Source organism: Somniosus microcephalus, chromosome 9, assembly GCF_052327205.1.
Source record: "Somniosus microcephalus isolate GS21.2 chromosome 9, FLI_Smic_1.0, whole genome shotgun sequence".
NCBI lineage: Eukaryota > Metazoa > Chordata > Chondrichthyes > Squaliformes > Somniosidae > Somniosus > Somniosus microcephalus.
In genome coordinates this window covers 165,849,025-165,874,838 of record NC_140995.1, presented here as the reverse complement: position 1 = coordinate 165,874,838, position 25,814 = coordinate 165,849,025, and the positions used below count along the sequence as shown (strand labels likewise).

Here is a 25,814-nt window from a genome sequence, read left to right as displayed (position 1 = left end):
TCATGTTTTACTACATTAAAGGCGCTATATATAAATGCAAGTTGTTGCTGTTGCTTGTCCTTTTGTAGGATATATAGAACACTTTTCAAATTCTACTGCATCGGTGCCATATCTTACTCAAGAATTCACTTTGCATCCAATTTCAACCCATCACTCAACTACGTGGTCTATAATAGACTCTTCGCCTGCATGAATTTGTCTTTCTGCTTCAGAAATGGGATTTCCATTGGGATTACTTCATTTTCTGCATGGGTGGCATAGTGGTTAGCACTGTTGCCTCACAGCGCCAGGGACCCGGGTTCGAATCCGGCCTCGGGTAACTGTCTGTGTGGAGTTTGCACGTTCTCCCTGTGTTTGCGTGGGTTTCCTCCGGGTGCTCCGGTTTCCTCCCACAGTCCAAAGATGTGCGGGTTAGGTTGATTGGCTATGATAAATTGACCCTTAGTGTTAGGGGGATTAAATACGTGGGGTTATGGGGATAGGGTGGGCTATGTGTTGGTATAGGGGTTACGGGGATCGGGTGGGATATGTGTCGGTGCAGGCTTGATGGGCCGAAATGGCCTCTATCTGCATTGTGGAGTTTCTGTGATTCTGTGAAATGTGTTTTTTCTTCAGCTGAAGTTTTCCCATGTCCATCTCATTTTTATCGCTTTGCCCTTCTCTCATGATGACAGGGGCCGGCCTCCTTGTGCTCACTTCCATTAGCCTTCACATTCACCAGATCATCTTCAACAATAGCACTATCCAACCAGGAAGCATTTCCTCCCCCTCCTCCCCACTGGCTATCCTCGTTTATTAATCTACCATCCTAACATCCAGCTGCTGTCCCTGGCTTTTTCTCATGCAACTGGACAGGTGCAACACATGCTCATTTACCTTACCCTACAGCACAGCCTAAAGGCCCAAACACACCTGCCATAGGAGACAGCAATTCACTGACATTTCCTCCAAACTAATATACTGTCTTTGCTGCTCATATTGTAATCTGTTCTGCACTGGGGAGAACAAACATAAATCGGGTGACCAATTTACCAAAAACTTCCATTCTAACTGAATAGTGTGATCCTAACCTCTCCATGACTCGTCACAAACTCACCTTCCCATATCACTTTGACCTCAATCTTTGGCTTCCTCCACTGTTCCAAATAAGCTCAATGCAAGCTTCAAGAACAGTATCTCACCCTTTTCCTTAGACCTTTGGTCCGAACATTAACTTCAGCAACTTCACGCATTAGTTTTCTTAACATGGGATGCATGTTTCGTCCCTGGCATTTGGGAGAAGCAGGAGAAAGCTGGGTTGACTTTGTGTGTGTGGACTTTTTGTTGGGGATAGCTGGGGAGGGGAGAAAGAGACCTCTTTCTTTTTGGATGCTGACAGGCCTTGTGTATTTTTAACATTTTCTGTTTTATTTCATGTTTACTGCCTTTGCAGTTTTAGACTTTTTAATTTGCCTCAATTTCTTGTTTTTCTGTCATGCATCTTTCCCAAGGTCTTTTCACACCCTTTTGTTCTTTTAGTGTCTTTTAATTATTTCTTATCTTTATATATCACTTGCTAGTTTTCACCTCTTGCCAACCTTTGAAAAAGACTGTTTTCTTGCCACTGAACCGATCTGATCTGTGACAGGAGTCAGCACTTCTTTGACTTCTACTATTATTCTCCCGCTTGCCCTTTTGTTTGGCTCAGGGGCGTGCTTCTCCTCCAGTCCTGACAACAAGTCTGCAGCTAAAATATTAACCACTTTTCCCTTTTCAGATGCTTCCAGAATTTTCTATTTTTATTTCAAGAGTTCGAAGTTGAGTGTATCTACCAGCCTTTAGGTTCTCGATTTTAAGAATCTGAAAAGCTAAAGACAACTTCTAGCAAAACAGGTTGGCTACACTGAGCGTTAAAAAAGGGAATTTTGTTACGATATTAGCCTGGGGATTGGCAGTTTCCATTTTAGATACACAGTGTGAGCATCATGCTCAGATATAGGGCTCCCTTCACTGTGCCTCAATATCAGAACAACTCCGCCACCCCCCCCAACACACTTTTCTGCTTGCCACTTAAGCCACCATCTGGCCTCTATCAACATGGTTGCCAAATTAGTTCAAGTTACAACATTTTTGTACTGTGGATCCATCCTCACTAGGAACTGGATGGGGATTCCCCAAACTCATTTCACAATGGACCTTTCTAGCCATGAATCTGGGCAGTATTTTGAGCCCAGGTCTCAGAGGTGAAAGGCCAGTGTCTAACTCGCAGCACCACGCAGTCCCAAATGCAAAACATTTTTTTTTAAAAAGCTGCTTTGTTCAAACAAAGACACTGCTGCTGAATAGTTTTCGCAGTTGCCAATCTTATGTGCTCAGAGAGAAGAGGAGGACTCACCGGATAACAGATCAGCAGTAAGACTACTTTCAGGCAAAGGGGAAGCCCCACGAGAAGGGGTTGAAAAAGCATCTTTAAAAAGGGAAAGTGAAAGCAAGTAAACATCAATAATTAAAAGCTAAACTATTCCCCTTCCCAAAAAATGTTTCTACACACATTTTGAAAGTTAAAAACGGACTCCAAAACATTGCACAAACTGTAAAGTTTTTCTTGGTGTCTGAGGATTTCAGACGGGAAATGGACATTTTCCTGTTTTGTACCTGATGCAAACAGGTCTACACTAGGACCCGCTTCTGGTTTGGGAGTTGTAGATGCATTTGGTTCAGGAACAGAATCAAATAAATCTAAGAACAAAGATAAGATACATTAATTCCCCTCCCCCACATAAAATCTGCAGTAAAAAAGTTTATATTTTTTGAACACTTATTAAACAAATCTTTTACACAAGCTAAACTCTGACCAGGAATTATGCAAGTTTGTTCTAAGGAATTTTAAAATATGTTTGCAATGAGTTTGCTAGGCACTAAAATTTATCTTGCTGAATTATCACTGCCTTAGATCAGAAATGTCAAGATAAAGAATAAAATTACCACCAAAAATATCAAGAACAGGTGCAGTGGTGGTGACAGTATCAGCAGTTGTAGTGGAAGCAGCAGTAGTAGTAGTAGTAGCAGTCGCAGTAATAGTAGCAGTAGCAGTCGCAGTAGCAGTAACAGTAACAGTCTCAGTCGTAGTCACACTAGTAGTTGTGCTGGTTATGGCACTGGTAGTTGTACTGGCAGTTGCACTGGTAGTGGGGGTAGTTGCAGGAACGCTGGCCTCAGCAGGCTTCATAGCAAAAAGGTCCAATTCAGCAGCAGCCTCTGCACTACCTTCAGATGGTGCAAAAGGGTCTTTGGAAATGGGGAGAGGTGGGAAGAAAGAGGGTCAGAGGATGGAAAGTTAAGGGTTTACAATCAAGAAACTAGGGTTAACATCTACACATCAGTAGATTGGCTTACTTTTCTTATTTCTTAACATTTGATTTTTTTTTTAACCCTAGTCACATACTGTAACAAGTTACAAAATTTGAGGGTCAGTTTACACTAATAAGCGAATAACATTTCAAACATTCTTCTCACAGCCAACTAGATTATCCCAATACAATTGCTGCCACCACCCCAAATCAGGAAATTGCACAGTATACCACTGATTAAATCACAAGAAGTAGAGGCTCAAAACCATTCCTTGTTTTAAACAAGAAATGTTATTTCTAGTATTTATAGCGCTTTTAAAAAATATATATTTTGCATATGTTTGAAAGATTGCACCAGGTTGAGAGATGCTTTTGAACTTGACAATGTGATGGATAATGGGACTGTTTTAGCAAGTGTGGGATAATGAATACTTGGCTGAACCAGACCAGGCCTCCTGTTTGATCCGGAGCTGAGCTTTAGACCTCATCTGGGGTTGGGAAGGAGACGGATTTTCGACTTCGGCCCAAAATCACCACAAATTTAAAAGTACACCCGTTGCAGACCGTAGTTGGGAGGCCTTCAGATTTGGGCCTCATCTGAATTTTACGAGTGAGCTGTGGGTACCAAACTGCTCTGCTATAGCTTGCTGATTTACATGACAGAAAATCGTCTGGCTTCCGAGTGAGGCCAGGAAGGAATTTGAGGCGTTGTAGACAGGGAGCCAGTTCGCGTCAACAAGGACAAGGGTGAGCAGGGCAGTGCTGGACAGGATAAATGCAGCAGAGTTTTGGACAAATACATTTTTCTGGGGATGACAGGCTAGCAAGGGAAGGCTTGCTTTCAGCGAGCTGCGAGAAACTGTAAAGCCTGCTGGGTGGGTGGGGGAGAAGGGAGGAGGGCAACAGCAGGCTGGAGATAGCTTCTGCTGACCTCAAGAATATCATTAAAAAAAAATATAGCTTACTGTTTCCCGAGTGGTCCTTTTAAAGACCACTGGTTAGGCTGTTCAATGCCCGGTACAACTGAGACTCCGCATGCATGGTGCAGGCTCCACTCATTTGCATGTTAAAATTGCACAGGGTCCTACAACTGGCGTAAGACCTTGACTTCAATATTTAAACAGCCTCTCGCCTGTTTTGGGCAGGAGTTCTGGATGCAAATTTAAAAGCATGCCTGCAAACTGAATAAGACAGGCAAGTGGATGTCCAAGGTGTCTGCCAGGTTTTCCTCTACCATTTGCCCATTTTTCAGGTGAACACAGTTAGCCAGCAGTTGAAAGTCACAAAAACCGCTTACGTACAATTCTGAAACATTGCCCATTTTTAAAATCAGGCTCCTACTTGCACTTTAAATACAATAATGAATTGTCCCGGTTCTCCAAGACGGGACAAGCGCACAACGCAACCCGCTGCTGTAAAAATGGCAGTAGGGGCGTACGCGGTGGGTTGGGGACGCGTTCACCGATTATTGATTTTAACACTTCCCCTCAGCACCTCCCCCCCCACCCCGATCTGCTGCTGCCCATTGTGGGGGGGGGGGGGGGGGGGTTAATATCAAGGCCGATATGTCTATCTGTGAAGTATCTTGGGACTTCTTTTTTTAATGTTAAAAGTGATATATAAATGCAAGCGATTGTTGTCATAATCTCTCAACTGGGAAAACCCCTCTCAGATGACAGCCTATTTAACTGGTTTGTCTTTAGCCAGCTGCCCAATGAGCTGTGGAGATATCAACAGCCTATCTGGCTGATAATGTGGTGCTCAAATGCCTCTGAAAAAAGTGAGCAGTGGCCTGGGTTTCAGTTCAGCTGAGCAATGACTGTTGGTATTGGGACTGGGATGCAGGCGACAATTCTTGCTTCATGTAATAGCAGTTATGCAAAGGGCACTTCTGCAGCCAAGACATTCAAGAAGGTCTTTTCTGGCCTGGAAATCCTCCTTGAAGGTTTCAGTGCATTTATCCAATGAGTAGTGATCAAGATCCCAGGTACAGCCACCCATCTGTGTTTAGTTGGCTGATCAGAGTCAAGTTGGCTGTAGGTGTGCTAAAATTGGTCTCAATAGGTTTGAATTAGAGAAAGAAAGAAAACTGCCAAAATTCCTGCTCCTAATAATTCAGCCAACCCGGATAGAAAAGTGTGTGTGTGTATGCAGTGCAAGGAAATAGATTGATCAGAAATCGTTTGTCAATAAGAAAATGCTGGAAATACTCAGGTCAGGCAGCATCTGTAGAGAGAGAAACAGAGTTAATGTTTTAGGTCGGTGACCCTTCGTCAGAACTGGAAAAAGTTGGAGATGTAACAGGTTTTTAAGCAAGTGTAGGAGTAGTGAAAGGGGGTAGGGTAGGAAAGAACAAAAGGGAAGATCTGTGATAGGATGGAAGGCAGGAAAGATTAAGAGACAAAAGGGATGATGGTGCATGAAGTGTCCGTGTGTTGATAAAGACACTGAAGACAGGAGTTGGTTCATAGGTGTTTACTAAGCAAAGTCTGGGGGGGGGGTTCTAACGGATATACACAATATACAGGCTTATATAGCCCGAGTGGCCATTACAACACACATGGGGCTCTTAAAGGCACATACACTACAATTCCTCCCCTTTTAGCTAACCAGGACATCATATTTTAAGTAATTATTAATTACATGTTATAAGAAAAATAATATACACATTGCTGTAGTTAATTAATTATAAGTCAGTCTCTCAGGAGGCTTCCTGACTCGGTCCGGATAACGCCTCGGGGGTGTAGTAGTTTCTGGTGGTGTAGTAGGTTCTTTTGGCAAGGCTGATTCGGCTTGAATGCCAGTGTCGGGTTCATCGGGTTCCAGTATCACCGGATCGGAGGTAGATATGGGTATCTCTACTTCATCGTTAGGCGTATAGAGTTGTGGTGTAGATTGTCCCTTTTCGGATGACTTTATGATTTGGTCAGCATGGCGCCTTATTATGCTTTCTCCGATGTCCATGGTATACATCAGCGGTCCTAGTCGTGTGCAGATAGTTCCAGGCTGCCATTTCTCGGTACGGTAGTCCCGGGCCAAAACTTGTTGACCTATCTGGAAGGTTCTAGTTGGCCTTTCATTCATGCCTTGAAACTGCCGGTCTCCACATCCCTTCTGATGTTGGGCTTGACCAAATCCAGCCGGCATCTTAGGTTTCTATTGAAGAACATCATGGCGGGAGTTTGGTTGGTAACCATATGTGTTGCATTCCTGTATGCAAATAAGAAGTTATCCACCTTGTGCTGAAGTTTTATGTCTTCATTACCCATGGCCTTTATGGCCTTCTTGAAGGTCTGGACAAACCTTTCAGCCAATCCATTGGTGGCGGGATGGTATGGGGCGGATGTGTAGTGCTTAACCCCATTGTTTTTTAAGAACTTTCTGAATTCTTCGGACACAAATTGCGGTCCATTATCAGAACAGATCTGTTCCGGCAGCCCATTCCTGGCAAATATGGTCCTTAATACTGTGATGGTTTTTTCCGTGGTGGTGGAGGACAGCTTTATTACCTCCGGCCACTTGGAGTGTGCATCAACCGCGATTAAGAACATTGAGTCCATAAATGGACCAGCAAAGTCAATGTGCACCCTTTGCCAGGGAGATGAGGGCCACTCCCATGGATGTAGAGGGGCTTGTGGTGGAGCGTTTTGGACCTTCTGGCATCCTAGGCAGCTCTTGGTCATTTCTTCGATGTCTCCATCGATACCTGGCCACCATACAAACGCCCTAGCTAGGTTCTTCATTTTCACTCTACCCAGATGACCCTGGTGAAGCTCCTTTAGCACTTTATCCTGGAGTTTGGGTGGAATCACCACTCTGGATCCACACATCAAGGTTCCTCGGCACACTGACAGCTGTTCTCTTCTTTGCGAGAATGCTGGCAACAGTGGTTCGCCATGTGCTGGCCATCCCTTCACTGTTAAATCGTAGACCCGTGAGAGAGTCGGGTCATTTCTCGTCTCCCTTTCAATGGCAGAATTTGTTACTGGTAGACATTCCACTATGGTAGAGTGGAACATCTCTACTGGGTCTACTGTAGGTGCCTCTTCTACCGTTGGCAACGGTAGGCGCGATAAACCGTCAGCATTCCCATGCTGTTTTGATCCTTTGTATTCTATGTTGTATTGGTGTGCCCCTAGAAAAAGGGACCACCTCTGTAGCCTTTGCGCTGTCATAATGGGAACACCCTTTTTAGGGTTGAATATGGAGATGAGGGGTTGATGGTCAGTCAACAAGGTAAATTTTTGTCCGTGTAGGTAATGGTTGAATGTCTTCACTCCCCATACCAGGCTGAGTGCTTTCCTGTCGATTTGGGCATAGTTACGCTCAGCTGAGTTTAATGAGCGTGACGCAAAAGCTATCGGCCGTTCTGAGCCATCAGGGAATTTATGGGATAATACTGCTCCTATGCCGTAAGGGGATGCATCGCATGCCAGTCTGATTGGCAGTGATGGGTTGTAATGAGCCAAAACTTCTTCGGATGTGATTAAGTCTTTGCATTTATGGAAGGCACGTTTACAGTCTTCGTTCCATTTCCAAATCACTCCCGTTTGTAGAAGTTCATTAAGAGGGTGTAGAAGAGTTGATAAGTTCGGAAAAAATTTATGATAGTAATTTATTAATCCCAGGAACGACCTTAATTGTGAAACATTTTCAGGTGCTGGGGCTTTTATGACCGCTTCACTTTTTTCAGGTGACTTATGCAACCCTTCATTATTAATTATGTGGCCACAATATGATATCTGATTTTGGAAAAATTCGCACTTGGGGCGATTTGCTCGTAGGCCCCGTTCTTTCAGCCTAGTGAGCACCTGCTCCAAATTGGCAAGGTGCTCGTTGTCGTTTTTTCCTGTTACAAGGATGTCGTCTAGGTAGCATTGAGTCCCCGGAATCCCTTGCAGGACTTGCTCCATAGCTCTTTGCCAGATAGCTGGAGCTGATGCTACTCCAAAAACCAGTCAATTGTACTGGTACAGGCCTTTGTGTGTGTTTATTGTGAGATACTTTTTAGAGGCCTCCTCAACCTCCATCTGTAGATATGCCTGTGCCAAGTCAATTTTGGTGAAACGTTTCCCTCCGGATAGTGAGGCAAAAATATCTTCTATCCTCGGAAGAGGATACTGTACTGTGTGAAGGACCGGGTTTACAGTCACCTTGAAGTCTCCACAGATGCGAATTTTTCTCTGTTCTTCAGATTTATCATTATTCAATGCTTTTTTCATGACTGGAACGATGGGTGTTGCCCACTCGCTCCAATCTATTTTGGATAATACGCCTGCCTTTTCCAAATTCTCCAGCTCTGCCTCGACTGCTGGACGAATTGCGTCGGTCTTGCCTTAAAAAATTTGGGAATTGCTGTATCTTCCACTTTTATTGAGGCGGTGATGCCTTTCAAGGTTCCTAGTTTCTCCTGAAACACTTCTTTGGCTTTGGCCAAGATGTCTTTTAATCGTTCAGGTATGATGTCATCATTGTTTTTTTTCTTACTGGTCACCATCAGTGCCTGAATGGAGTGCCAGTCTAAACGTATCTTTCTGATCCATTCACGTCCCAACAACGGTGGACCACCATCTTGTAGAATGTATAAATACAACTTTTGCATTTCTTTGCCGTTGTATACAACAGGCACCCTTATTTTTCCTTTGGGTTATACTTTCTGCCCCGTATATGTTTTTAAGATAATGGATGTGTCTTTTAGAGGTATATGCGAAAATAGCCTCTCGTAATCCCGTCAATTTATTACGGTTAGAGCTGATCCTGTATCTAGCTCCATTTTAACTGGGGACCCTGCTATCGTGAGGGTAACCCAAATGGTTTGGTAATCATCTTTGGCAAGTACATTATGTAATTTGAGACAGCTTAGTCTCTTGTTTTCGGAGTCGCTATCGCTCTTCTGGTCTTTGGAGCTACTGTCCGTCATCATTTGTACCTTTCTGTACTTTCCTTTATTGATTTTTTTTTTTCTGTCCGTGGATTTATTTTGTCCAGATCGGCATACCCGTGCAATGTGTCCAATTTTTCCGCATTGTCTGCATGCTTTGTCCTTGAACCAGCAGTCCTTCTGGTTATGGGTGGATCTGCCGCAGCGATAACATCTTTCGAAACCCTGTGTCATTTCATGGGTGCCGAAGTCCTGTGTCTTTTGTTGTATCTCTGCAGCTCTTCTTGCTGCTGCTTCATATGATACAGCCATACTGAAAGCTTTGTCCAATGTTAAATCTTTTTCAGAAAGCAGTCTTTTTTGTGTTCCTTCACTTAAGAGACCGCAAACGAATTTGTCTCGAAGATAATCTGCTGGTCCTGCCCCGAATTGGCAGTGCTTTGATAGCTTTCTTAATTTGGTTAGGTAATCAGCGTTACTTTCATTCTTGTGTTGATTTCTCTTGAAGAATTTGAATCGTTCCGCTATCAGCAGCGGTGTTGGGCTTAAGTGCTCCTGCAGGGTATCAACAATTTCTTTAAAATTCTTGTCCTTTGGTTTGGCTGGAGTGATTAAATTTCGTAACAGCCCGTATGCCTTTGCGCCCATTCGGTTCAGCAGTACTGAAGCTTTTTTTTCATCTTCTATTCCATTTGCAGTGCAATATACCTCTACTCTTTCCACGTATGTGGTCCAATCCTCTATTTCGCTATCAAAAGCATCAATATTGTCAGACTTAGGCATTTCAGAAAAGATATGGTGCTTCCCGCCGCTGCTGCCGATGACAACGCTGTTTCCCGCGGTTTCTGTTCTTTTAAAAAAAAATTTTTTATTTACAGTTGGAGACTCGTTCCCGCCGGACTTTCTCTCCAGGTCTGAACGCTGACCTGCTTGCCGCGCCGGCCGTCTCCCGAGTGTTCCCTCCCAGTCCGTTATTGCTTGCCTCCGATTTCGCTGCCTGTCTCAGCTGTAGAGCCAGTCGCTGGAGCCCCAGCCTGACGCCCAGGAAGGATTAGCGCAGTACCTGCCACCAGCTTGGCCAGCTGGTGAAACCACAGCTTCTCTCACTTTCTTGAGTCTTCTGGACGCCCGAGGAATCGATGTCCTTGAGGTGCTGCCGAATTGCAGGTAAGTCCGTTTCCACTTCGTGGCCACTGTAGTGTCCGTGTGTTGATAAAGACACTGAAGACAGGAGTTGGTTCATAGGTGTTTACTAAGCAAAGTCTGGGGGGGGGGGGGGTTCTAACAGATATACACAATATATAGGCTTATATAGCCCGAGTGGCAATTACCGGCATTACAGCACACCTGGGGCTCTTAAAGGCACATACATTACAGTGCAAAGCAAAAGGAGATGGTAATCACAGAATCACAGAAACCCCACAGTGCAGATAGAGGCCATTTCGGCCCATCGAGCCTGCACCGACACATATCCCACCCGATCCCCGTACCACCTATACCATCACATATCCCACCCTATCCCCGTAACCCCACGTATTTAATCCCCCTAACACTAAGGGTCAATTTATCATAGCCAATCAACCTAACCCGCACATCTTTGGACTGTGGGAGGAAACCGGAGCACCCGGAGGAAACCCACGCAAACACGGGGAGAATGTGCAAACTCCACACAGACAGTCACCCGAGGCCGGATTCGAACCCGGGTCTCTGGCGCTGTGAGGCAACAGTGCTAACCACTATGCCACCGTGCTGGGACAAGTTAAGAAAGAAATGTTTCTTAAGTCAGCTTCTAGTCATCTTTTGTTTCTTAACTTGTTTCATTAGCATCTCCTTTTGCCTTGCACCATCATCCCATTTGTCTCTTAATTTCCCTGCCTTCCATCCTATCACAGACCTTCCCTTTTGTTCTTTCCTCCGCCCCCCCCCCGCCCGTACACTTGCTTAAAAACCTGTTACATCTCCAACTTTTTCCAGTTCTGACGAAGGGTCATCGACCTGAAACGTTAACTCTGTTTTTCTCTCTATAGAGGCAGCCTGACCAGCTGATTATTTCCAGCATTTCCTGTTTTTATTTCAGATTTTCAGCAGCTGCAGTATTTCGCTTTTGTATTAGAGAAACATTGTACATATACTGAATGAATGCGAACTCATTTACTTTGTTCTTTTTCAGGAAACTCAAGTAAGTAGTCCCCTACACAGTACTACTCAGGAAAAAAAAAGGCCTGAAGAAAAAAAGTGCCTGAATTTACACAAAGTGCCATAATTTAGATCACAGGAATCGACAAACAATGTAGAAGCGACAAACAGCCACTTACGTCATTTTTCCTAGGTTTCCGCCAATCTCATGCTAAAATTATGGTGGGAGACCAGGACAACCCCACAGAAATTCAGGGCCACGTGCCTAATTTACTGCATTTTTGTCTTTTTATTAAGAATTGTAGAATGCTCATAAAAAATGTGCACACACTGATCGAAATGTGTACATCAAATTCAGATGAGTGGCTTTCACCAGTTACTGTTTTAGCTAGATCATCGCATGCTACTCTGAGGCAGAAGTAGATTGAAGTGGTTGCAGAAAAGTTTGTTACTCAGACAGTACTACATTCCCAGTTAGCTGGAAAGGATGCATGACAGGAAGTTGCCTGCAAAGAGTAAAATCACTGGGAGGGGTGGGGGAAAGGTGGAAAGAGATGTGGAGGAAGGGAAGGGCAGAGAAATGGGGAGAAAGAAAGCAGTCCAGGAAACGGTGTTGTGTTGGATACTCAAAAACATTGTTTCATATTGTTCTGAAACCTGTTAAAGTAAAATAGTGTTACAATTTATGAGATAAAAGAACATAGTAGGAATCACTGAAAACAGACATCAAGGATATTTTGCCATGTATTTAAGGTTGAAGAAAAATGTTCTTACTAAACAAAGGAGATTTATAATACTAGATAGTTTTTTTCTTTTACTTTACACTCAGAGCAAAATATATCACCAGGTTTTGTATGTTAAAAAAATGTGGCTTAAAGTCTGAGAACTCAGTTATTTTAAGAGAAATCCCACAAAAGTAAAGAATGACCAAACATTCTAAAGTAGTTCACTGACAACTGCAAGTAAACTAATGATATGAGACCCACCAGTTCCAGCACATGCATCAAGCGCTGCTGCTGCAGGGGCTGCTGTTGCTCCTGCCCCTTCAGATGTTGTTGATTCTTCAGTAGGAGAAGCTGCAAATGCATCTAAGATGCATTACCAACACCATTCACAACAGAAAGTGGAGAGAAAAGCAAAAAGAAAAAGACAGGGATATACAGAGCAAGAAACAAATCACAAGTCTGTAAGCTAAAGGCATATCAAAGTCCCCTCTACAGTACACAAATTTCCTAAAACTAGAGATCTAAATTTTGGGGTTTTTTTTGGGGGGGGGGGGGGCGGACCTTCATATTTTCTGTAAGACAACTGGGATAAACAACATACAGAAAGAAAATGTGCATCAGCATGTCTATTCTTCCCTTTGAAGTGTGCATTCTTTCAGCTTACTTACTCACATTTTAATTACTGTATATTCCAGTGCATTAATGTATTCTAGTGCATCAATGGTATCTTAATGTTTGCGGTTATGAATTAAGGTGATTTGTGGACCTATATAAATTTAGCAAAATGGTACTAAAATAGGGAATGAATTTATACACTACTGTAGATATTCAATTGCCATTTGTAATTTTGATTAAGATACCCTTGAAACTGAATATTTTTTCAGTTATGTTCTGATACTAGTACAGTTCATAGTTTTTGCTTTATGTAGCATGCTTGCATTCAAAGTGAAGGGCAATGGCACTATTTTCAACTTCACATACAGTTGCAGACATCCTTGTAAAACACACAACAGGCCAGATACAACAGAGCTCACATTGCTCTAGTAATGTACCTAAACCTCAAAGTTAAGAGAGTGATGAGAATGGGCACAAAAATCTTATACAGAGCTACAGATTTATCATAGCCACCAAGGGTGGCGGTTCCGAGATGTGTTGTGTTGATGCACTGAAACGTCCCTCATCAAAGGTCACAAATGGCATCCTATGTGACTGTGACCGTGGTAAATGATCATCCTTCTCGACCGGTCTGCAGCCTTTAATACAGTTGACACCATCCTCCTCCAACACCTCTCCTCAGTCATCCAGCTGCTTGGGGCTGCCCTCACCTAGTTCCATTCCTATCTGTCCAGTCGTAGCCACAGAATCACCTGCAATGAATTCTCTTCCTGCTCCTGCACTGATGCCTCTGGAGTCCCCCAAGGTTCTATCCTTGGCCCCCCTCCTATTTCTTATCTACGTGCTGCCTCTCGGTGACATTATTTGAAAACATAATGTCAGGTTCCATGTGAACACTGACCACCCAGCTCTACTTTACCTCCACCTCTCTTGACCCCTCCACTGTCTGATTTGTCACACTACTTGCCAGACATCCAGTATTGGACAGGTAGATATTTTCTCCAATTAAATATTGGGAAGACCAGTCATTGTCTTCGGTCCCCGCCACAAACTCAGTTCTCTAGCCACCGACTCCATCCCTCTCCCCGGCTACTATTTAAGACTGACCCAGTCTGCTTCCCCACCACGATCTCCTCCTTTAAGTCATCCATCTGCTTGGGGCTGCCCTCACCTGGTTCCATTCCTATCTGTCCAGTCATAGCCACAGAATCACCTGCAATGAATTCTCTTCCTGCTCCTGCTCCTTAAAGCCTACCTCTTTGACCAAGCTTTTGGTCACCTGTCCTAATGTCTCCTCCTTTGTCTCGGTGTCCTATCTGACCCTGAGCTGAGCTTCCGACCCTATATCCTCTCCATCACGACTTCCTACTTTTGACTCCATAACATCACTAGTCTCTGCCTGGCCTCAGCCCATCTGCTGCTGAAACCCTCATCGGTGCCTTTGTTACCTCTAGACTCGACTATTCCAATGCTCCCCTGACCGGCCTCCCACTTTGCACCCTCTGTAAACCCGAGCTCATCCAAAACTCTGCTGCTCATATCCTAACGTGCACCAAGACCTATTCACCTTTGTTTTCAAATCCCTCCATGCCGTCGCCCCTCCCATATCTCTAAGCTCCTCCAGCTCTCCAACCCAATATACTCTCCATCGTCAAGACCGTCTACTTCCACCTCCGTAATATCGTTCACCTCTGTCCCTACCTCAGCCCATCTGCGGCTGAAACCCTCATCCATGGTTTTTTTTTTTTAAACCTGCAAACTTGACTACTCAATGCTCTCCTGCCCGACCTCCCATCTTCCACCCTCCATAAACTCGAGCTCATCCAAACCTCTGCTGCCCATATCCTAACTCATACAAAGTCCCGTTCACCTATGACCTACATTGGCTCCCAGTCCAGCAACGGCTCAATTTTAAAATTCTAATCTTCATGTTCACAGCCTCGCCCTTCCCCATCACTGTAACCTCCTCCAGCCCTACAACCCTCCAAAACATTTGCGTTCCTCCAATTCTGACCTCTTGTGCAACCCCCGACTCCCTCCACCCCACCACCTTTGGTGGCCGTGCCTTTAGCTGTCTTGGCCCCAAGCTCTAAACCTCTGTGCTTCTCCACCTTTAAGACACTCCTTAAAACCTACCTCTTCACCCAAGCTTTTGGTCACCTCTCCTTCTTTGGCTGATAATGCTCCTGTGAAGCACGTTGGGACGTTTTACTACATTAAAGGTGCTGTATAAATCCACGGTGTTGTTGTTGCCAATTTATACTGGCGTGGCCCCAAACCACAGAGCATCAGCGCTTGCATGTACATGCCTATGCAATGATGCAAGTGGGGAAAGTTTTACTTGGCAAGTACTTGTATGGTAACATTTAATGTGCTATGAGTTACACTGACAGATCAGTATGACAAGCATTGGCAAGGCTCTAGAATTTAGCATTTAATGGAATACAATTCAACTTCTCACATGGATGTAATTTTAGGATGTTAAAATGGTTTTCAGAGAAAAATTGTGTATGTGTTGGTTTTAAACTAGAATTAATAGGGAACTGCTCTAAAAAGAATATGCATTTTTAGAGACTGAACATACTGCATTATATTATTGATTATTTTCCCCTGAAAGCAGAGATAATTGAACAACCACAAAATAAGGCATAATCATGATATTTTTTGTTCATGGAAGATTTGGTCCTACCACAAACACTGGATTTAAATGTTATTTCTTGCACATCAGCAGTATTAGTAGCTTTACTTGTATAAGTTATGATCGGGTAAAATTTCCAGGATGTTTATCCTGTACAGGAATGGAATGAAAACGGTCATTAAGTAAAAATACAACTTAAGTTATTTTGCGCCTGGGCAAACTTTTGAACCTACTTTGAGAATCTAGATTTATTGGGAAAGAGAATGCAACTGGAATGGTTAGGCTGCAACAAAGTTATATTGCATCATAAGTGAACTGGTTTGAAAATCATGTTAGTAAGTTACACTTTTGCTAGCAAGTCTGACTGCTGCTAAGGTAACAGTATTGGGATAGATGCAGGAGCTGTGTCTTCACTCATAATTTACACATTCTTGGGTTTAAACATTGACTGGTCCTACTTTATCAATGGAAATATGCTGCAATGAATGTACATTTAGGATAAACAATTCTATCTTCATTATTCACCAATGATTTGAAACAGAACTTTAGAAGGATTCCTCACTGAGCGCCAATTGGAGGATTTAAAACAAAAAAGCCACATGACAAATCTTAAATAGCAAGCTGAGAAAATCAGCAAGGAACCTGTGGTTGAACCTACAACTGACCTCAAAGTACCTGAGCAAAGGAATACAAAACAAATGGGATGAATTTCTTGCTTGTTATTGTTATGCAATGATTTATACTGGACATGTGCATGTGAGGATACCTGATGATGGCATGTCAGGCTTGGTTGTGACGTCTCCCATAATAACCCGACAAGATTATTTAGGTTCACTCTCAGTTCTGATGAAAGGTCATTGATTTGAAACATTAACTCAGTTTCTCTGTCCACAGATGCTACCTGACTGGCTGAGTGTTTTTATTTCACTATATTTCATTGATGCCCAGTACTATATGTTCAAAATGGTAAAAGCTTAAAGTGTGTAAGGCAGTTAATGTTTTCATAAGTTCCCTCAATATGTTCATTTTGTGCAGGTATTTAAGTCAGATCAAGGTGAGGTTTATAGCCAGTTTAAAAAGTAGCCTCATTGAATAGGTTTTCTGCTTGGTTACTAACGTTTGAGTTCAAACTTCCATTTCCACCCAATATGCACAGGTATCAAGTTGACTCTCATAAAAGAACTGTAAAGATTATTAAAAGTTTCAGATAATTTCACATCACAGTAAATTTCACCAAATACCCACAATCACCACTTAAATTAATTCTCTCAGGTTTCAATAGTCTATACATCCAACAGCCCAACATAAGGTAATTCCCCTATCAGTTGTAGCCAAGTAAAGAATACAGAACATGCCAAAAATCTTAACTCCTGGGCAAAGATCTTTCCTTCAGAGACACCAGTATCACTGAGCTAAAAGATGCCAGAACACCCAAACTGACCTCCAAAAAGATCCAGATCAGTGGTTGTTGCTGTAGCAGCAGCAGCAGCAGTAGGTGTAGTAGCATCAGCAATTGTAGGAGTGGTGGTCAGGGAAGCCTCTGCTGCAAATGGATCAGAAGGTTGTGCCTCAGAGGCATTAGGAAGGGCAGGAGAAGCCAAAGAATCTGTATTGCAAGTGTCAAAGGAAAGAGGGGGAAGAAAAGGGAACAAAAACAAACATTCTCTTGAAGCTAGACTCCAATTATTTACTTCAGAAAATAATGCAAGTGTATGAGGTGACCGTTTTCAAATTTTGATTAATGAATTCTAATAAACCACATTTAATTAAACTACTCACCTTCACCTAAAAGATCTGTTTTATCCATTGCAAAGATGCAGAGTAAAGAAAGTGTAAAGAGGCAACAGTTTAATAAAGGGTACCTTTTGTAATAAAAGAACCTCATTATATTATTGATTTTTTGGAACAGTTTTCATTTTAAATTGAAGTACAGCAACCAAGTTCAAATGAATTGCCAAGAGTATCGAAAACAATGCAACATTCAATATTACCACATCGTGCTTTTTGCCTTCTTCTCACAAATATCAAACTCTTGTAGATTTTCTGTCAGTTTATTGAGAACTGTTCAGAACAAAAATGCCACTTCAGTGCCAACTCAAATTTCAAAGTATGAAGACAACATAGAAATCCCAATAAATCTTTTCTTCCATTATTTTATGTAATTGAAATAGGTTATCTGAAATGACTGTATACATGTTGATGCCATTTTTAGCTACGTAACAAGGCATTTCTACAGGTGAGGCTGAAACAATAGACATGTCAAGTTACAAGGTTTCCAGCACATTGCGATCAACTCAAAAAGGTTATCAGAAATAATTTTCTATATTCTGTAGCTTAGGAAAAACAATTGAAGCTGCTTGTTCATGCCACATATGTGGAAATATGATTTTTATCTTCATTATTTCTATATATTAGTGTTATGAAATAGTGAAGGTAGCCTGAGATAATGTAATAAGTACCACAACACATTTAAAACTTACTATATAAAAGACACACATGCTTTGCATATTGTAGCTTTAATAGAAGCCAGCATATTTTTGTGACGTGTCATATTTGGATATCCCTCACTAGTATATATTTTAAAAACAATTACTGCCAAAACCACCTTGCTTAAGGCCAGTTCAAGTGAGGCAAAATTATCAGCCTATCCTTTGCCAATGTCATCAGGCACTACCCAAGATTAGATCAGATTGCAAGTCAGTGAGGAATGTACAACTACAATCAATCCAGCTAACTATCAAAATGGCAAAAAAAAACTGGAGGGTATCTGTAGTGATATTACACTCATTTAAGAATGCAAATAGATTTTTTATTTGACAGTTTGCTGTTGTCCAAATAGCAGTATAATAATCTGTTTGCCACCAGAACTTCATTTAAGCTGGCTGTTCTACACATTTTCCCCATTTTCCAATTTTTTTCCTATTGTTATTTCTATCCTTGCTATTTCAAAACAAATTTACTCAATACAGCTGAGTGAAATGCAGCAGAGATAAAAACAAAGAGGAAATGCTGTTATAATACAAAATAAGTATTCTGAAATGGAGCTACTGTTTTTCATTTAAACAGGCTATATAATTTGATTACATGGTCTGGAAGTCATCGACAGTCATAAGAAAATAATTTGTGCAGTGATACTTTATTCTTTTAAGTGGGATTTTTGTTTTGCTTTTAAGTGGGCCCACTGCACTGACAATATACTGCCAACTTTACCAATTAAAAAAAATCATCTTTGAAAAACCGTCAAGTATTTAACATGTTAATGATTAATTTAACTTGAAAATCAGCAAATTTGGTCTAAAACACCGAATGAAAAAATACTGAGAACCCATCAGGAAAGCAAAGCTAACTGAATAGGTTTGTGCAAAATGATATCTTTTCTTCCTACAGTCACATTTTTACCCTGACTGTAGGCCAACATTTCTTTTCAGCTTTTTTGTATTTAGTTTGGTACAGATTTAAAAAAAAACTACATTAAAGAACTGTTCCAGAAACTTTGCAATACAACACTCATTCCAATAGAATTCCTTCTCCAAAAATGAATAGTATGTTAGTGGCAAAGAGAAATAACCAGGAGGGTTTAGTATCAGCCACCCGTTAGATTGATTTTCTGAATCCGAAATTAAAACATTAATTCTGCATGGTTTCAAGAGTATTTTGCCAGCAGGTTAGAAGTATTCTTGCAATGCACCATTCTCACCTCCCCAAGCACTGGCTGGTGGATTAGCGGCCACTGTCGATTGCACTGTAGATGTAAAATCTGGTTGTAGATCAAGAAGATCACTGGACAATTTGGATGCACTAAAGTGGAAAAGGAAATACATTAATAGTTTTACTGTTTCAAATTAAAATGATTGAAATACTTCCTCAAATTCAGGAATTTATATTACAAAATAGATGCAACTGCAATAAACTTGTGGTCTTTCCTTAGTGCAGACATCAGTATAGTACTGGTTTTACTGCAGATTCCAAATAAATACATTTTTAAATAAAACTATTATCCTCAGAAACCATCAGTGCAAACACACTAGGGACTGCCATCCTCTGTGCTGAGCCCATCATCTGGTACAGAGTACTAAAACAGCCAGCAGCTATCTGATGTATGTGCAATCTTAGTGCCTTGAATTGGGGAGGCGTGAAAATATTGCCTCCTAGTTCTACTGGACACACTATTCCCTAAGTGGTGTTGTAATAGGAGTTCAATTGTGCCCAAGACTTAACTGTGGGGGGAGAAAAAGTCAAAAATTAGCTTTTTTAAAAAAAAGCACTATGGAACAATTATTAAAAATGTAGGTTTATATTTAAAAATAGGTTAGTTCATTAATTTGGGCAGTTAAACCATATCTAGGCACATAAAACTTGTTGAGTGGTTGCACTTGTGTAAGTGTTCAAAAACAAATGGTACAGTTCTATCAATGGCTTGGATTCAGAAACTCAATGCAAATATCAATTTTCAAATGGTACTCAACTGTTTGGGTTAGGGATCAGAAGGTGGTGTGTCAGAAATGACAAAATAGGTTGGACAAACTATGTAAGTAGTGAGAAGAATGGGAGATTAATTTTAATGTGGGAAAGTATAAAGGACTGCAGAGAGAAACTCCATGAATGGTGTTTAAATAGTCAAGGATGAAGTTGAGAGAGACGTAGTAGATAAATGTTTTATATGTTGTACACTATGAGGTCTCTTTCATCTGTAATACTTATGCAGGGGTTGGATGCATTTACTTCCAATAGTTGTCTTGGAATTTCCAACTGGGGCTTCAACCACAGCTGCAGGGAATATAGCCCGGTCCCCCAGCAGCCATTTGTTTATTCTGTCTGAGCCGTCGAATAATGTGGGCACCATTGACTGCCACAAAGAAAGCATCATCACGACTTCCTGGATAATGGGCACTACTGCATGATGTTTCTGTGGCCAGAAAACACCTGATCATTAATTGAATGGGAGTCCACTTTGTTTGATTAGGACATGGGTTTGATGTGAAGAGCCATGATGCCCATATGGTGCCATCTACTACACCCTGCACTCTTGGGAACCTTGACACACAGTAAACGTTTTATGCCCTGCCCAGCTAATGCCTCCTTTCCATACTGAAGTGAGCCCTTACAAAGTGCCCTTGCAAATATTTCAGTCACTTGGTTGATAGTTCTATGGACTGCATACTAACTAATTTGGCAGATGCCGCCTACAATTGCTTGAAGAATTCAGTGCATAAAAGGTTAATACTGCGGTTACCTTTGCACTTCTGGGTAGAGCCATCCCGGTTCCAGAAATAGACTACAGATCAGCCTGGAGAAGATAGCACAGCTGGGTGCCAGCTACTCTTGCGAAATGGAGGTGGTAAAGACTAGATAATAGCTTGCGACTATTTAAACGTGGCTACTGGAATAGTGGCAGGTGTGGACATCACACTTCAGGTGTCATTGCATCTGTATTTGCTGTTCCCTTGAGAACCTGTCTTCCCCATCTAAATCATGGAACACAATGGGAATGCCCAAGAAATTCCCAGTACTTTACTACAGTATTGTTACTTACTGCCAAAATTTGGTAAAGAAATAATGTATAAATATAATAAAAATGGCATTCTCCACATCAAAATAAAGTAATGCTGGGAGCAAAATACAAGTAAATATTTATGTTAATTATATTGATAGAAACATAGAAAAATAGGAGCAGGAGTAGGCCATTTGGCCCTTCAAGCTTGCTCCGCCATTCAATATCATGGCTGATCCTCTAGCTCAATACCATATTCCTGCTCTCTCCCCATACCCCCTGATGCCTTGTGTCTAGAAATCTATCTATCTCCTTCTTAAATATATTCAGTGACTTGGCCTCCACAGCCATCTGTGGTAGAGAATTCCACAGGTTCACCACCCTCAGTGAAGAAATTTCTCATCTCAGCCCTAAATGTCCTACCCCTTATCCTGAGATGCAATTAATATTAATATTTCTTCCAAAATAGCACAAGTTTAAAATCAACATTTGGAACTGCAATATAAACAGAACATGCTGGAAATACTCAGCAGGTCAAGCAGCTTATGTGGAGAGAGAAACAGAATTAACGGCCCGGAATTTGTGGTCGGGGTGACGGCGAATTGGCAGCGTTCGCCACCATTCGGCCTTTGAAACTGACCGCAATTTCAGGATTTGGCGCATGCGGAAATCCTGAAGTTGCGATCTGTCATTAGCAACTCTGAAACAGACTGCGCTGTGCCCACACTCCCCACCCCACAGAGACGGCAATCTGTATAATCAGCCAAATCAGGGAAACTTGACGAAAACTTAGGGGGAGAAATTGGGTGAGTAGCGCCACCTGTTAGCGCCTATAGAGGCAGTCAGTGGCTGTAGCGACACTGGCTGCGTCTCCCGCGATATTCAGTAGGGGCGCTAATGGTGACATTAGGCTTTTGCGCTGCGCCGCCACCGATGACGTCATCGGTGTGTGCAGCGCCCCATTCGCGGTATTTGGTAGCTACCCGCGCCCGGTTCACGGGGCCTTACTGTGCTGGCAGCGGCGCAAGTTAAGGTGGAGGTGCGGGGCGGCTGCTTTTTCGGCGGCCGCCTGCCAGCACCTCCGTCCCCGGCCTCCTAACCCCGCCACCCCCCCCCGCGGCATTGCCAGCTGTTTCCCGAGAGCCCGGCACTTCTCCTTGGTGCCGGACTCATTTGCCGGCACTCGCGATCGGGGATCACGCTGTTGCAGGCACCTCCCCCTTAACAGTGGGAGGAAGGCCTGCAGTACCGCAGTGTGCCGTGCCGCAGCGCCGTTGCACTGCGATAATCAGTTTCAGCGCCCTAAGAGGGACGTGGAGCGCCTCGTGTCCCTCGAGCGGCACTGAAACTGATTTTCTGGCAATCGGAATTACTCCGATCGCTGCGCTAAATCCTGCGCTCAGGCGACTTTTGCGCCACTTTGGCGCCCCAACCCAATTTCTAGGCCTTAGTCTCTTCCGCAGGAATTACGCTGTTAAATTCTCCACTAAAAGTTAGACCCAAAGGGATTAGGTGTAACTGGAGTTTTAACTGCATTATTACTGCTAAACAAATGTTAAGGGCCTGGAAAACTAATTCATTTTGTGCAGTGTGAAATTTATTCATTTTAATAAAAATCTAAATTTAAGAAACTTTTCAGAAAATTTAAATTTTTTAAAAAGTTTGTCCATCTTTATTTCAGATTTGCCTTTTCCCCCAATGGGAGAGCCCCAATATTTGTTCTGCTCGCTCTAAAAATTTTTTTAAAGTAATTTTAAAAGCTTACTCACTGCCTTGTTCGCTGTTTTGATTAGTTACTTAGACAGCCTGTTGACATCATAGCAGTTCGCACAAGGGGATCCCCACTATACTTTGCTGATTTGAATTGAAGGTCGGAAAGCCTGAAGTTCTTGACACAGGGATTACGAGATCCTTGTGCGAAGCATACTTCCGGTCAGTGACGCCTTCACGTCGCTGCTGAATGCAAATTTAGGACCATTGCCTCGCATCTTGGCCGAGAATGAAGAACAAAAAAGGTCTGTGATAGGATGGAAGGCAGGAGAGATTAAATGGCAAAAGGGATGATGGTGCAAAGAGAAAGGAGATGGTAATGGGACAAGAAACAAAAAAATGGGTCGAGAGGAGGTGTAAATATCTGAATCATCAGCAACAGCTGCCGTCCGAAAAAATGGGAGCAGAGCTTATGATTTAAAATTGTTGAACTCAATGTCGAGTCCAGAAGGCTGTAAAGTGCCTAATAGAAAGATGAGGTGCTGCTCCTCCAGCTTCATTGGAACAGTGTAGGAGGTCGAGGACAGAGAGGGAGTGGTCCGGAGAATTAAAATGACAGGCGACCGGAAGCTTCGGGGTCCGCTTGTGAACTGAATGGGGGTGTTTCACAAAGCGAACACCCAATCTGCGTTTGATGATCTCAATTGAGAGGAGAACGCATCATGAGCAATGAATACAGTATACCAAATTGAAAGTACAAGAAAATCGCTGTTTCTCCTGGAAGGAGTGTTTGGGCGGTGGGACGGGAATAGGTGAAAGGGCAGGTGTTGCATCTCCTGCGATTGCACGGAAAGGTGCCATGGGAAGGGGAGTGGGTGTTGGGGATGATAGAGGATTGGACCGGGGGTTGCGAAGGGAACGGTCCCTTCGCAATACTGAAAGGGGAGTAGGAGGGGGAAGATGTGTTTGGTGGTGGGATCATGCTGGAGGCAGCGGAAATGGTGGAGGATGATCCGTTGAATGTGGAGGCTGATGGGGTGGAAGATGAGGACAAGGGGAACCCGATCATGGTTCTGGGAGGGAGAAGAAAGGGTGAAAGCAGAAGTGCAGGAAATGGAATGGACACGGTCGAGGGCCCTGTCAACCACGGTGGAGGGAAATCCTCTGTTGAGGAAAAAGGAAGCCATATTGGAAGCACTGGTATGGAAGGTGGCATCGCCGGAACAGATGCGACTGAGACGGAGAAACTCGGAGAATGGAATACAGTTCTTACAGGAAGAGGGGTGGGAGGAAGTGTAGTCAAGGTAGCTGTGGGAGTCAGTGGACTTATAGTGGATGTTGGTCGATAGCCTATCCCCCGACTATCCCCAGAAATGGAGACAGAGAAGTCGATGAAGGGAAGGAAAGCTTAGAGTCAGAGATGGACCATGTGAAGGCGAAGGAAGGGTGGAAATTAGAAGCAAAATTGATGACACTTCTCGGTTCAGGGCGAGAGCAGGAAACGGCACTGATACAGTCATCAATATACTGGAAAAAGAGGTGAGGGAGGGGACCAGAGTAGGACTGGAACAAAGAATGTTCCACATATCCCACGAAAAGGCAGGCATAGCTAGGACCCATACGGGTTCCCATAGCAACATCTTTTATTTGGAGGAAGTGAGTGGAGTCAAAGGAGATGTTTTTTAATGCGAGAACAAGTTCAGCCAGGCGGAGGAGGGTGGTGATGGATTGAGACAAGTTGGGCCTCCGTTCAAGGAGGAAGCGGAGGGCCCTTAGGCCGTCATGGTGGGGGGTGGAGGTGTAGAGGGACTGGACGTCCATGGTGAAAAGGAGACTGTTAGGGCCAGGAAACTGGAAACTGAACGTCAGAAGAGTCGTGGACGTAGGTGGGAAGACACTGGACAAGGGGCGAAAAAAAGACTCGATAGGAAGGAATCAGTTCTGTGAGGCAGGAACAGGCTGAATCGATGAGTCTACCAGGGCAGTCCCATTTGTGGATCTCGGGAAGGAGGTAGAAGCGGGCTGTGCAGGGTTGGGGGACTATGCGGTTGGAGGCCGTGGATGGAAGATCGCCAGAGATGAGATGAGATCAGGTCAGTCTTGAAAACGATGGCTTGATGTTCGATGGTGGGATCATGGTCCAGGGGGAGGTAGGAGAAGGTGTCAGAGAGTTGGCGTTCAACCTCCGCAAGGTAGAGGTCGGTTCGCCAAACAACAATAGCGCCAACCTTGTCAGCAGGTTTCATGACAAGATTAGGGTTGGATCTGAGAGAACAGAGTGCTACCTCAGAGGGAGGTAGGTTAGTGAGAGTGAGGGGAGCAGGAAAATTGAGATGGCCGCTATCAATGAAAAGATCTAGAGAGAGCAAGAGGCCAGGGGGAGGGGTCCAACTGCAATCCTGCTTCAAGAATTTAACTTCAGCAGGACAAACCAAGGGATTAATCACGTGTGCATTTTTATACAAGGGCAAGGTAAACGGTGAGGGTGCAGCTCATGAGCAACGTGAATTTCAGCGTGGAACCTGATTATAATTGTTGCTATACAATGAAGCTTGCACTTAGCTGCGCTGCAGCCTCCCTTTGTGAGACATTTTACTTCGCTGCGAAAAGCAGTGCGCTGTGCATCAGGCTCGAATTCCTGAATGCCCAAATTCCCAACAAGAGCTTGGCTTGAGTTGTGGCTCACAATTTTGGGACCAATATGCCTGCTGATAATAAGTAGCTATTTTTCATTTGTGAGTCTTGTAGTGAGTGTCAGCAGGCTGTTCCACCATGGAGAGAGCCACATTTTCATTTGATCCACTTCTCACTCAAGGCCGACAAACATTTTAAGCAGGGCTCACTAAATAGGAACCTGTTCTGATTTTTCTCCTCTGCTGCTCAAGGGTTTCAAATTGGATCACTTTCATTGTCAAGTGCCTGCAAATCAGCTAACAGAATAGACTAAATTTGGGTTCTTCTGGTTCTGTGTAACTCAGTACCACAACTTAGAGACCTGATCAGTTATTAAGTGACTATTTCTACAGTTTAAAAAAAAGACTTCAATTTTCTAAAAACTATTCATCTTACTGGTCATGGTGCAGATACGGTTAAAATTTAGAGTTTGCCTAACGAAAATAGCACAGGGTTTGATGTAAACCTATTGGCTGACATAGGTATCAAGGACATATTTATGTAAATTGGAAATCGGTTTGCATAGTCCACTGTATTCAAAATGTGGCTGATAGATGTCAAATGGATTGATCCAGGTGGGGCAGTATATTCTATTGCCCAGGTAGAAGGTCAAGCC

The 25,814-nt window shown here is 43.1% G+C and overlaps 1 protein-coding gene across 26 annotated transcripts in view; it reads right to left on the bottom strand.

Annotated features, from left to right (window-relative positions):
* Positions 1-25,814, bottom strand: part of snap91a (synaptosome associated protein 91a) — a 312,251-nt gene that overhangs the window by 34,580 nt on the left and 251,857 nt on the right. For 11 of the 26 annotated variants that reach the window (XR_015079572.1, XM_085997458.1, XM_085997467.1 and 8 more), the window contains 7 exons: positions 19,022-19,122; positions 17,104-17,118; positions 16,766-16,930; positions 12,333-12,434; positions 2,965-3,267; positions 2,572-2,718; positions 2,375-2,446 (listed from right to left, as the gene is read on the bottom strand). Coding sequence is in view for 25 of the 26 variants with exons in the window: in XM_085997458.1 (XP_085853584.1) it covers positions 2,375-2,446; positions 2,572-2,718; positions 2,965-3,267; positions 12,333-12,434; positions 16,766-16,930; positions 17,104-17,118; positions 19,022-19,122 (905 nt within the window). In the remaining variant the exon portion in view is untranslated. The remainder of the gene's footprint in view (positions 1-2,374; positions 2,447-2,571; positions 2,719-2,964; positions 3,268-12,332; positions 12,435-16,765; positions 16,931-17,103; positions 17,119-19,021; positions 19,123-25,814) is intronic. The other 15 variants (XM_085997468.1, XM_085997474.1, XM_085997480.1 and 12 more) reach the window with 9 other exon arrangements.